Genomic DNA, 11,556 nt, shown 5'->3' on the forward strand with positions numbered 1-11,556 from the left:
GTTGAGTCGAGGAAGCCCCCCGCAAAAAAGTTGGCCGAAATTCTACCTCGACATCTCGCTTGTGCCGACACTTGAACGGAACCGCAACTCGACAGCACACCTCCCACCACCCCCCGACGACAACCCCCTTTTTTCCACAACAGTCGACCATCACAATCATGGCTGATCGAGGCAGCGTTGCCCCTCGCGGTGGAGGTTTCGGTGCCCGAGGTGGCGATCGCGGTCGTGGCGGCGATCGGGGTCGTGGCCGTGGTCGTGGACGCGGCCGTGGCCGTGGCAGACCCGACGAGAAGGAGTGGCAGCCCGTCACCAAGCTCGGCCGTCTCGTCAAGGCCGACAAGATCAGCAGCATGGAGGAGATCTATCTGCACTCTCTCCCCATCAAGGAGTACCAGATTGTCGACAAATTCGTGCGTAACCGACCGAAGAAGAAGAGGGCCCCATTGTCCGTTCCGTGGGGAGGGTAGAATATACGACTGACTACATTTTGGGAGTTTTTAGCTGCCTACCCTCAAGGATGAGGTCATGAAGGTGAGAATGCCCTCTGGAAACCCCGAAATAGAGGGGGGAAGGGTCAGATCCGGGGGAACATGCTTTCTGACGCATATATTTCTCAAAAACAGATCAAGCCCGTCCAGAAGCAGACCCGTGCCGGTCAGCGTACCCGGTTTAAGGCTATTGTCATCATTGGCGACAGCGCCGGCCACGTCGGTCTGGGCATCAAGACTTCCAAGGAAGTCGCCACTGCCATCCGCGCCGCCATCATCATCGCTAAGCTGAGCGTCATCCCCGTCCGTCGTGGTTTCTGGGGTACCAACCTTGGTCAACCCCACTCTCTTCCCTGCAAGCAGTCGGGCAAGTGCGGTTCCGTCACCGTCCGTGTACGTAAAAACCCCCTCTTCCTCCCCGAGGACGAGGTTCGACCCCTCCTCAATCCCCGCAGACACGGGATGAGCAAGGGAGAGGATAGGCAGGATGGACAGGATGCGCAGAAGATGTATTAGGGAGACGAAGAGAGAGCTGATCGAACTGACGAAATGCTTGTTTAGCTCATCCCTGCCCCCCGTGGTACTGGCCTCGTTGCCTCCCCCGCCGTCAAGCGTCTCCTCCAGCTCGCCGGTGTCGAGGACGCCTACACCTCCTCGGCCGGTTCGACCAAGACCCTCGAGAACACCCTCAAGGCCACCTTCGCCGCCGTCGCCAACACCTACGGCTTCCTCACCCCCAACCTCTGGAAGGAGACCAAGCTCGTCCGGAGCCCGTTGGACGAGTACGCCGACACCCTCAGGGCAGGCAAGAAGTACTAAGGGAAGGGAGATCAGTAGGGACGGGAATGGCACGTGGGAAAAGGGGAAGGGGTTTGTTACACCAACGGAGTGGCGTTCCTCTTTTGCGCGTATTTTGACTGCATCGTCAAGGGTTGGCCAGGGCATGAGAATTACGGCTTATGGACTAGCTCGGATCTGAAATACACACACACCGGATCAATTTCACCACCGTCCTCGTTTTGTAGTTGCCGTGCTCCTGGCTTGGATTCGATGCTTGTCATTCTGCGGGCATGCGCTCGAGGGGACTGAGATTCCGACCGGGCTTGGCCTTGCGAAATGCCACCGCCAGATGGAACATCCCCTTGTTTGGAGGCAATAAGCGAGTCCTCCTGAGTCCGCCATAAACGGTGAAGGCAGCACAGCCTACTTCGAGATACGGGGGAGGGTTTTTGATGTGCAGAGGAAAAGGCGTAGCAACGACCCTGGTGCCTGGTGCGTTTCTCAATGTTCGAAGAGCAAGCAACGACAGGGCCAGGAGAGAGAACATGATCCTGAACTCGAAAGTATGGTTTTCCGATCCAGGAAACATCGGTCTCAGCGGTCTCGGCCTCTTCATATCTTAAGGTACGGGACGGTGCACTAGGATCGATAGAGCAGCTTCAACTCTTTTCACGGTGCTGGGTTCTAAGGCGATTTAAGAAAAGGAGAGGTTGGTACAAGATCACATACCAACCACTCCTTGACCAGAGTGCTACCTGACTGAGAATCTCATCTGAGAGCGTGCGCCGCAGATTTTATGTCCGGACGTGAGTCTGCACATGGCTGGAGCGTCCCTGCGTTCAAGTTGCTCTTGTTTCACGGACCTGGGCCAGGCACGAAGGGGGCCTTATAGATCAACGGAGTGTGCACTGCATTGCGGAGTGACCAGGATAGAAGGATTCTGAGGAAATATATTCATGTTTCTGTCACTCCATGCTGCTATCAGACTCGCGAACGAGAAGAAAGGGCCCGGTTTCTTGAGATGTTTTCTGAAGAAGAAAAAAAAAATGAAATCGCTGTTATTGAAAACTCCCAGCCTTGATCGCCATGACAGGCGGGAAAGAAAATATGCGCCAAAACCACCGAACTCGTTTCCATGTTGTCGTTTAAAATGCGAGCATGCAACTAATCCTACAGAGCAACCGTCGCATTCTCTCCCGTATGCATAGGCACGATATATCCATGAAGTCCATCCCAAGCCCCTTTTTTCTCCGTCCGGAGGTCAAGGTGATGATCCGATGTCCGATGCAACCATCATTGAGCCAAGAAAAATATATCTTACAGCTTCCCATGCCCCATCACCTTAGAAGCCCAGGAGGCCGTTGAAGAGGTCAGCAGCAGCCGCGCTCCTGTCGCCAGAAGCCTCGACCTGGGCCTGAGCCTCCTCGCAGATGGCGATGGCGGCGTCGTTGGCCTCGCAGACGTTGATGAGCTGGTCGCAGATGCGGTTGGTGATGATGTTGGGGTTGAGGGCGTCTTGCTGGCCCTCGGCGACCAGAGAGTCAATGGGGAGGAAGGTGCCCTCGTTGGCGTTACGGTTGCCACGGCCGAACTGGAGGTCCATGCGGGGGTCGCAGAGACCGAAGTCGGCGCCGCCGGCACCATTGCCGTTGCCGTTGCCGTTGCCGTTGCCGTTTCCGTTGCCATTGCCGTTTCCGTTGCCGTTTCCGTTGCCATTTCCGTTGCCATTGCCGTTTCCGTTTCCGTTGCCATTGCCATTGCCGTTACCATTGCCGGGGTTACCACCGCAGACAATCTCTTCATCGTCGATATCCTCTTCATCCTCGTCATCCTCGTCATCATTGCCATTGTTTCCGTTGCCATTACCGTTGCCATTTCCGGCATTGCCGCCAGCACCATTGAACGGTTGGCCATCAACAGCCAAGTTGGTAAAGCCATTGGCGATCAAGACATCCGCAACAGAGAGGCCGTTCGCGTTGAAAGGGTTCTGCAGCGACTGGGCAGCAAGCTGGTTGGCCAGGCCGGAATCCTCAACATCCGGGTCAACAGACGGGGTGATGCCGCGAAGGGCCTGGGTGGCGGGGAGGCTGGGGTCGCCGCAGATGTTGGGGATGTCGGTGGCGAAGGGGTTGAAGTTCTGCTCGGCGCCGACGAGGCCGGCGGCAGCCTGGAGGACGGCGTCGTCGTTGCCGAGGGTGGCGACGATGTTGTCGGCGAGACGGAGCTTCAGGCACGGGTCCGCGGCGCCGAGAAGCGTGCCGGGGACCTGGCCGGCGAGGGTGGAGGCCTGGCCTGACTGGCCGAACTGGCCGTCGAGAGCCTGGACGGCGGCGACAGGGATTTGTTCCTGACCGAAACGGGCCTCGACGTAGGCCGTGATGGCAGCGATGAGAAGGATCTTGTAGGTGAAAGACATTTTGACGAAGGGATTTTTTTTGGGAGGCAAAGTTTCCGGTTTGGTTTGGTTGGTTTATTTGGTTATGGAAAACGAAAGAATCGAAAATGGGTTATAAAGATTGTGGTTGAAGAGACCGGCTCGCGGTGGTAGTAGTTGGATAGTTGGCTTGCAACTGAGAGAGTGTAAAAGAAGTGAAGTAAAAAAAAGTTCACAGAACTGAAAGATTGAAAGAAAAAGAAAGAAAAAGAGAAAGACGGAGATGACTTGGTAAGGCTGCTTGGTCGGATGAGGATGGGAAAGAAAAAGAAGAAGAAAAAACCCATATGGAATGATGGGAAGGGCATGTTTAAATAGAAGATGGGATGAAGGGAGAGACGTAGCAATAGACGGAGTTCGGGCCGCCATTGGCATTGTTTCCAAGGAGACTGGTGAGGATCATGAGGACGCAGTGCCAGGGTTCTCTTACCTGGTTGACGATGATATCAAACACAACTAAGACGGGTTTGCCGCATGGACCCCAACAGAACGACTAGCCGCATCCAGAGAAGGCCAACCAACCCTGGTTCATGTCTGTCATCCCATGTCTTGTCCCTGGCGATCTGTCTCTGCCACATCCCCGGCCAGGAGGCAGATCGTCTGTTCCAGCAGAGAGGCTTCTGAAGGGTCAGTGGATCCCCAAGAATAGACTCTGTCTCGAGTGTATTGCGGTACGATCGCCCGTGTTAAGCGCGTGGAGAAGGGGGCAAGAACCAGTCCAGGGGGTTGAGTGGGATATCCAGATGCTCCAGGTACCTTGCAATTTAGACATCATACCATATCCTGAGCCTCAAGCGACCGACGGACGGAATCCATCACGACCATCTGTTTCCTCTTCTCGGTATCCGGGACACGGTATCGAGAGTCGGTTCATCTATAGGTAGTGGCAGACTTTCCTGGCGAGTGCTGTCTTGATGAGCGAGCCCTCCGTCGCGGCACCATCTACTGTCTCGTCGTTCTTCCAACCATCGAACACGGGGTTATGAAGTTGGTTGCATTGAGCATGGGGTGAGCCTCTGAGAAGCCAGGAAGAGGTTATAAAACGTCCGTGCCTGTCAATACCCTTTTGGAAGGCGGTCAGAGAAGGAGACTGAGATTCAACCCCACGGCCCCACCCGGATACCGAGTATTCCGGGCGCTAAGTCCGTAAAGAGACAAGGAAGACCCAATTAGTGGTCCCTTTTCTTAGTCATCTACGTCAAAGTTCCCCACAAATCCCTTTCGATCAAACGCGGCCTGGGCCTCATCCAGGGGGAGCCCTGAGACGTCTTCAAAACCGAAACCGTCTCCCTTTCGTCTCGTGCGCAAGTCAGTGCGTGGCTAATAAAGAAGGGATGAAGCGACAAGACAAGGGTCGGTTCTTCTCACCGCTTATTCGTTCTCTGGTCTATGCCCTTCGTTGGTCTGGCAAATCTCTGTTCGGTAGACCTCACCACAACCAAAAGACAACTATATTATATGCGCCGACAACCTCTTGGGATGTTTCTTTCTAGAGGAGTGACTCGTCCGCCGGATCCCCTGTCTAACCAAGGAAGCAGTGTAAATATCAACCCAAATGTAAGGTCTATGATCCAATGTCCCACTCCCGTAGGACGCAACAGGCAGATATCATATATAATGGGGTCGTAAAAGCCTTGACACCTCGTGCCTGGTGCCTGGAGTCCTGTATTTTGGTCTGTCGCCAGATAAATGCTCCTTCTAAACGCTGGTGCCACGAGTGACGAACCACTACTTGGATTCGTCTTTGCCCCATCGTGCCGTCTCGTCGCCACCCTTCCACTCTCTTTCCACGTAGCCAAGTTCCTGCTTGACCTTCTGGACCGTCTGTTTATCGCCCGTATTCTTGCCGATATTATCGCTACCGGAAGCAAGCTTGGGTTAGTGACCACTAGATTTCGTCGCTACAAAAGGACGGTTGGCTCACCTAATCTTGACGGCGGGCCTACCGGCCGCTGAACTCAGCTTGATCACGATATTGAGAGGAACCGACTTGCTGCCGTCCTTCAACCGGACAAAGTCGTTTGTCAAAAAGGTCCCCACACCAAACGTGGGCGCGAACCCGGCGTCTTCCGAAATCTTCTTGTACTCCAGGCAGCGTTCGATGTTGAGGGAGTCCGAGAACACCATGGTCTTCTTCTCCTTGATGCCCTGTTCGTCGTAGTATTGACGCAGCATTTGCACATATTCGGCAGGGTCACCCGAATCCTGCCGAATGCCGGCGAAGAGCTCGGCATATGTTTCGGTTCTGCCGCCCGCCGCCTTGTGCTTGGAGTCGTCCCCCGTAATGGGCTTCACGGGCTGGCTGAAGGCGCGGAGGAACTCCTCCGTGCCGAACGTGTCTGTCAGGGCGATGCCAAGCTGTCCGCCAAAAGCGTCGACCCAGTAGCGGAGCGCGGTTTCGGTCGCATTCCTGTAGTCGTTCGTGATGGCGGCAATGCCCATGAACCACTCGTGGGCAACCGTGCCCACGGGAGGGATACCGAACCGCATGGCGAGGTGGACATTGCTGGTCCCGGTGAGCTTGCCCGGCAGTCCGCGGGCCTCGGCTTCTTTGCTGGCCTTGGAGAGCCCCCGGAAGACGAGCGCTTGCGTGTGATAGTCGCGGCGGCGGCGGGTGCCGAACTCGGAGAACGTGCAGCCGGCCTCCAGCAGCTTGAGGCCCTTCTCGAAAGCGCGCTCTTCTTGGCCCTCGTAGCTCCAGTCCGTGTCCATGAAGCGGAAGTAGGCCTCCGACGCCAACGCGAGCATGGGAATTTCATAAAGAATGGTCTGCGACCAGGTGCCCTTGACCTCAATGTGAATATCGCCCTCGTCCGAGTCGGCACCGGTGTCGGAATCAGACGGAGTGAAGGTGATGACGACTTGTTCGCGGGGGTCTAGGCGGAATTCCTTGAGGAAAGCGAGGTAGTCGGAGGTCAGGTAAGGGCAGTGGCTGCGGAGGTAGGTGCATTCCTCGTCAGTTAGGGAGATGTTGCCGAGCTCTGTTAGGACGATAGGGAGGGGGTCAGCGGCCATTCTCACGACGTGGTTACTCTGGCAAGGGAACGAAACATTCTCACTTTGGACCTGCTCCTCTAGCCAGCGGAAAGCGGCTCTTGACAGCTTCTTCTCAGGCGTGCGGTTGGTAAAGGCGTAGGTAACAGGGACATCCTTGAAGTACTTCATGACGGCGCATTGCATCGTCAGCTTGTACAAGTCGGTGTCGAGGAACGAGATTACGCCCTCCGGGTAGGGCGAAGAGCTATTGAAGTCCATGGCGGCCATGGCAGTCAGGTTTGGCCGCGTGACCCTGGAGACGGTAGCAGCCAGTTAATCGGTGCGTAGGTGGGCTGTGGATGGTTCCTGTCAATGTTTGACAGGCAATGGTGGACGGAGGCTCGAAGTGTAGGCTGCGCAGTAGTGTGAGTGCTATGGGGAAGTGGAAACGTGTAGAGGGGAAAGTAATCGAGGTTTTTTTTCCCCTGTCAAGAGAGACGCAAGTAAACGCGGGCAGTACTTCATTCATTAAGGTACCTACCTACCTTATGGTGTAATGTCTTGCGCCTTGGGATATCCTTATGCAGGAACTTAATATGGTAGACACGTTGGAATGTGACGCACCTTGGGGGGGAAGAGGGGGGCGGGGTGACACGAGTTAACAAGGTGTGGTTGCCTTGGCTGAACTTCGAGTGACCAAACCCGCGCAAATGATTGAGCACTAGGTCAATGTCATCAGCCCGTCACCGGCGTACTTTGTAGTCCGTACTGCTGCTGCTGGAGGGGAAGGTGGGATGGCGGGGCAGTTGCAGGAGGTGCACGGACCATACCTTAATCATCCCCCGGCCTCTTCATGCCCCGAACGCCGACAAAATTTTTGGGCGGTTGAATTGTCAATTTTTCGGACGGGTCAAAATCTTGAGCTACGACTCACGGCTCTTCATCTTATCAGCTCCTAACAACTTCAGCCCAGCTTTCACCGGCTCATACAAAACTCTCTGCTCCGGTGATAGCTCAAGCTGGTTCGTGTGGGTACATTGTACAGTCTATTTTAACACCCATTGATACCCCGAATTCGAATTTTCCGACCGCCGACCGTCGTCCTCGCGCAGCGTCCATCACCATGGACATTCACCGCTGCCGCTTCGTCGCCTTCCCTCCCTGTCCCATCAACGCCCTCGCCTTCTCGCATCCCCATACTCGGACAAACCTACAATCGAGCCTTTGTCGTTTAGCTGTTGGCCGCGCCAATGGAGACGTCGAGATATGGAACCCGCTCAATGGCGCCTGGCATCAGGAAACCGTCATGTGTGGCGGCCAGGATCGTTCCATCGATGGACTTGTCTGGGTTGTAGAGCCCGACGAGGAACTGCCGACAGCCAATCCTGACGCTGGGCATGAAAAGTCCGTTATACCCGGCCGCTCTCGCCTCTTCAGCATTGGTTATACCTCTGCCGTAACGGAGTGGGATTTGGAGAAAGGTCAACCCCTAAGAACCGCCAGCGGTCAACATGGTGACATCTGGTGCCTCGCCGCTCAGCCCCCCGCGTCCGCTGCTCTGGGTAAAGGAGGCCACAAGGCCAGCGCTGCTGCCGCCGCCGCCGCCGCCGCCGCCGCCCAACAGCAACACCTCCAGCACGGCCCTGCCGATGCTGTCACGCGCCTCGTTGCTGGCACCATCGACGGTGCTCTGGCCATCTATACCATCGCCGACTCGGAACTCCGCTTTCAGCGCTTGCTTACCAAATCGCCCGCTCGCAAGACTCAGATGGTCAGCATTGCTTTCCAGTCCCGCGACGTTGTCGTTGTCGGCTGCAGCGACTCGACCCTGCGCGCCTACGACATGCGCAACGGCAACCTGTTGCGCAAGATGACCCTCGGATCTGATCACGCGGGCGGCTCCAAGGAGATCATTGTCTGGTCGGTGAAGTGCCTGCCGAACGGCGACATCGTCTCCGGGGACTCGACTGGCCATGTTACCGTCTGGGACGGCAAGACCTACACCCAGATGCAGAGGATACAGAGCCATCGCCAGGACGTCCTGAGCTTGTCTGCCAGCGCTGACGGCTCGGCCATCCTGAGCGGTGGGATGGATCGGAGGACTGTCCTCCACAAGAGGATGGCGGGTACCGCGGGGAGATGGGGGAAAGTCTGGAGCAGGAAATACCACGACCACGACGTCAAGGCCATGGCGTCGTTTGAGAGCAGCAAGATGAGTGTTGTTGTGTCGGGAGGTATGACTCGGCTGTTCTCTTTCTATTTTTTTGTTTATTTTTGGCCCCCAATTTTTCATGTTACCAGTTGTTCGCCGGGATTCCTGATGCTAACTGCTTTCTCTTCTTCTCTCGCCGCCAGGCCCCGACGCCTCGCCCGTTGTTCTTCCCCTGAAGGAACTCGGTCGCGAAAACCACCGCACCCTGCCCAACCTCCCGCAACAGCCGCCGTTGCAAAGCGCGGCGAAGGCTCGCCTGATCATGAGCTGGTGGAACCAACAAGTCCATATTTGGAAGCTGCGACAGCCGTTCGATAGCCTCTACGACAATGCCAACGGGAATATGACCGGCGAAGACCTCGACAAGAACCGGAAGCTCCTCAAAACCATCTTGATCAAGGGCGAGTCCAACATCGCGTCGGCGTCCATCTCCCCCGACGGCGACGTACTCGCCGTGGCGACATCGACGGATGTAAAGGCTTTCTACCTCAAGCACAGCAACCCGTCCAAGCCGTCGGACATGAAAGTTCTGCCGATGGTTGTCCCTTCGGCCATTGCCGGTGTCGGGGCGCGCCTCGTACAAATCTCGCCGGACGGCGCTTGGCTCGTCGTAGTCCAAGCGGGAAATAAGATTTCCCTCCTTCGACTCGGGCATGGCGGTAACGCCGGTTCCGGAGAGCGCATTCTCTCGCGACCGCAAGCAGTGACGCGCATGAAGCGAAAGACACCTAAGAATCTGGTAGTAGGCGGCTTGGGGACTTACGACAGGACCATCGTTCACGTCAGCTTTGCGCCCGATAGCCGGATGCTAGCTGTTGCCGATTTGGCGGGCTACATTGACACGTGGGTGTTACGCAACGCCGTGAATGAAGACAAGGAGGGTCGTGAGGACGCGTCAGGCTCTGCCTCCGAAGAGTCGTCATCTGACAGCGAAGACGATGACGGCGGCGACGACGACGGCGGAGCTGATGAGGTTGGATCACGGGAGAAGTGGTTCCACACACCAGCATCTACCCTTCTGCCCAAGCTTCCCTCGCCTCCGACCGTGCTCTCCTTCTCCAATGACATCCCGTCCGGGAATGCCTCATCGGACTACACCCTCCTTGCCGTCACGACTTCATGGCATATCCTTGCCTTCCACCCGGTCGAAGGGGCCCTCGCCCCCTGGTCACGGCGCAACCCCGTTGCCCGTCTGCCGAACACGATCCGCGACACGCGAGACCTCGCCAAGGGCGTCCTCTGGCAGGGGGCTCGCGTCTGGGTGTACGGCGTCTCCTTCCTGTTCATGCTGGACCTGTCGCAGGACCTAAGCGAGCCGAACGCGGGCGGCAGCTCCTCGGCCCTGGCCGCCCAGGCGGGGCAAAAGCGCAAGCGGCGCGGTGGCGGCGGCGGCGGCGGCGGCGGCGAGAGCGGTGCCGGCAACCGCATGACGATCGGCGCGATCGCGCCGGCGCAGGTCGACCGGTTCACGAGCGACAAGAAGGAGTGGCAGCTCGATGTCGAGAATGCGGCGCCGCCGTCGTCGGAGGGTAGCGACACGGATATGCTGGACGAGGACGACGAGGACGAGTCGGGAGACGAGAGCAATGCCGAGGGGGAGGGCGGTGGCGGCGCGGGTGGTCGGAGCGCTGGCGGAGAGCTGGCGGCTCTGCGGAACCGTGACACGCAGATGGACGGCAGGAGCGGTTCCGGACGCAAGAGGTGGTGGTACACGTACAAGTATCGGCCCATTCTTGGCATCGTGCCTCTGAACATCCCTGGCGAGGCCTTGGACAAAGCTAATGCCGGTGGTCAAGAGGCAGGCGTGCCGCCGGTGGAAGCTGTTCTCGTGGAGAGGCCCATCTGGGACGTGGATTTGCCGGAACGGTATGCCACTGCCGATGAAGCCGAGCGGTGATGGGGGAGATGGGCTAGGGGCGTATGTCTGCATGTACATTGGCATGTTACGACAACGCGGCATTCATTGTTCATTGTATTGTTCCGAAGGGGAGGAGACACATTGAGTGATGTGCATGGATCAACTTTGGTGTTGGCTATCTTGCTTGTGAGAAAAACGGAAAGAGGAAAAGGAGGAAAAGGGGGGTTGGGGGACGTGATGAAGCCCGAACCAGGGGCATGTAGACGCAGGCAGTACATTCGGAGGCAACTTTTGTCTATAGCTTAAGGCCCGCTGTGACCTTGAAATGGGTCATATTGAATATTGGCTGTTTTTTTCAACCAGCCTGTTTGCGTGTCGTCCATCTGACATTGGGCTTCCACGGAAGTGCTAGGGTAAAATTCCTCTCCTCACGACGGCAGGGATGGAAGTATCAGGCTTTCGGGGGAACACGACACGCCTAGTCTAGTATATAAGTCCTTGACTGCGACTTACAGTCTACGTACGACCCTTTTACGCTCACGGCCGAGACAAGTTTAGCTACGGGACGGACCGGTAGTTAGTTACTGTTGAATTCACGGGAGCGTGCTTGCAGGGAGCGTTGATTCAAGAAATATATAATTATATTATATATAAAAGAGAAAGAAAAAAGGGGGCGGGTATACATGTCCTAAATATATCTGCCACCTTCTAAGCGAGGATAGTAGGGCACCTCTAACTAATAGGAGGTTATTATACCGTGGCTTATATAATAGAATATAATGTACCCCTTAATTATTATACCGTGATT

At 56.4% G+C, this 11,556-nt stretch overlaps 4 protein-coding genes across 4 annotated transcripts; 2 read left to right on the forward strand and 2 right to left on the reverse strand.

Moving 5' to 3' along the window:
- Window positions 1–113: 113 nt before the first annotated feature.
- SODALDRAFT_309575 (ribosomal protein S5) lies at window positions 114–1,307 on the forward strand (the record flags this gene model as incomplete). The annotated part of the gene is made up of 4 exons (XM_028609111.1): window positions 114–410; window positions 502–531; window positions 624–881; window positions 1,050–1,307. Exons 1-4 carry the CDS (start codon window positions 159–161, stop codon window positions 1,305–1,307), a joined length of 798 nt encoding a protein of 265 aa, XP_028467740.1. The 5' UTR covers window positions 114–158.
- A 1,303-nt stretch (window positions 1,308–2,610) lies between these two features.
- SODALDRAFT_323232 (hypothetical protein) lies at window positions 2,611–3,684 on the reverse strand (the record flags this gene model as incomplete). Its single annotated transcript, XM_028609791.1, has 1 exon — window positions 2,611–3,684. The coding sequence occupies one exon, from the start codon at window positions 3,682–3,684 to the stop codon at window positions 2,611–2,613; it is 1,074 nt and encodes a 357-aa protein (XP_028467741.1).
- Window positions 3,685–5,380: 1,696 nt separating this feature from the next.
- On the reverse strand, window positions 5,381–7,082 carry SODALDRAFT_141640 (nicotinate phosphoribosyltransferase). The gene is made up of 3 exons (XM_028606794.1): window positions 6,762–7,082; window positions 5,627–6,683; window positions 5,381–5,560 (listed from the first exon to the last, which is right to left on the reverse strand). Exons 1-3 carry the CDS (start codon window positions 6,964–6,966, stop codon window positions 5,431–5,433), a joined length of 1,392 nt encoding a protein of 463 aa, XP_028467742.1. The 5' UTR covers window positions 6,967–7,082; the 3' UTR covers window positions 5,381–5,430.
- Window positions 7,083–7,531: 449 nt separating this feature from the next.
- On the forward strand, window positions 7,532–11,172 carry SODALDRAFT_377839 (WD40 repeat-like protein; the record flags this gene model as incomplete). Its single annotated transcript, XM_028614937.1, has 4 exons — window positions 7,532–7,562; window positions 7,631–7,717; window positions 7,791–8,912; window positions 9,034–11,172. 4 exons carry the CDS (start codon window positions 7,532–7,534, stop codon window positions 10,785–10,787), a joined length of 2,994 nt encoding a protein of 997 aa, XP_028467743.1. The 3' UTR covers window positions 10,788–11,172.
- Between the last annotated feature and the right edge of the window lie 384 nt (window positions 11,173–11,556).

The sequence above is a fragment of the Sodiomyces alkalinus genome (genome assembly GCF_003711515.1).
Source record: "Sodiomyces alkalinus F11 unplaced genomic scaffold SODALscaffold_3, whole genome shotgun sequence".
Taxonomy (NCBI): Eukaryota; Fungi; Ascomycota; class Sordariomycetes; order Glomerellales; family Plectosphaerellaceae; genus Sodiomyces; species Sodiomyces alkalinus.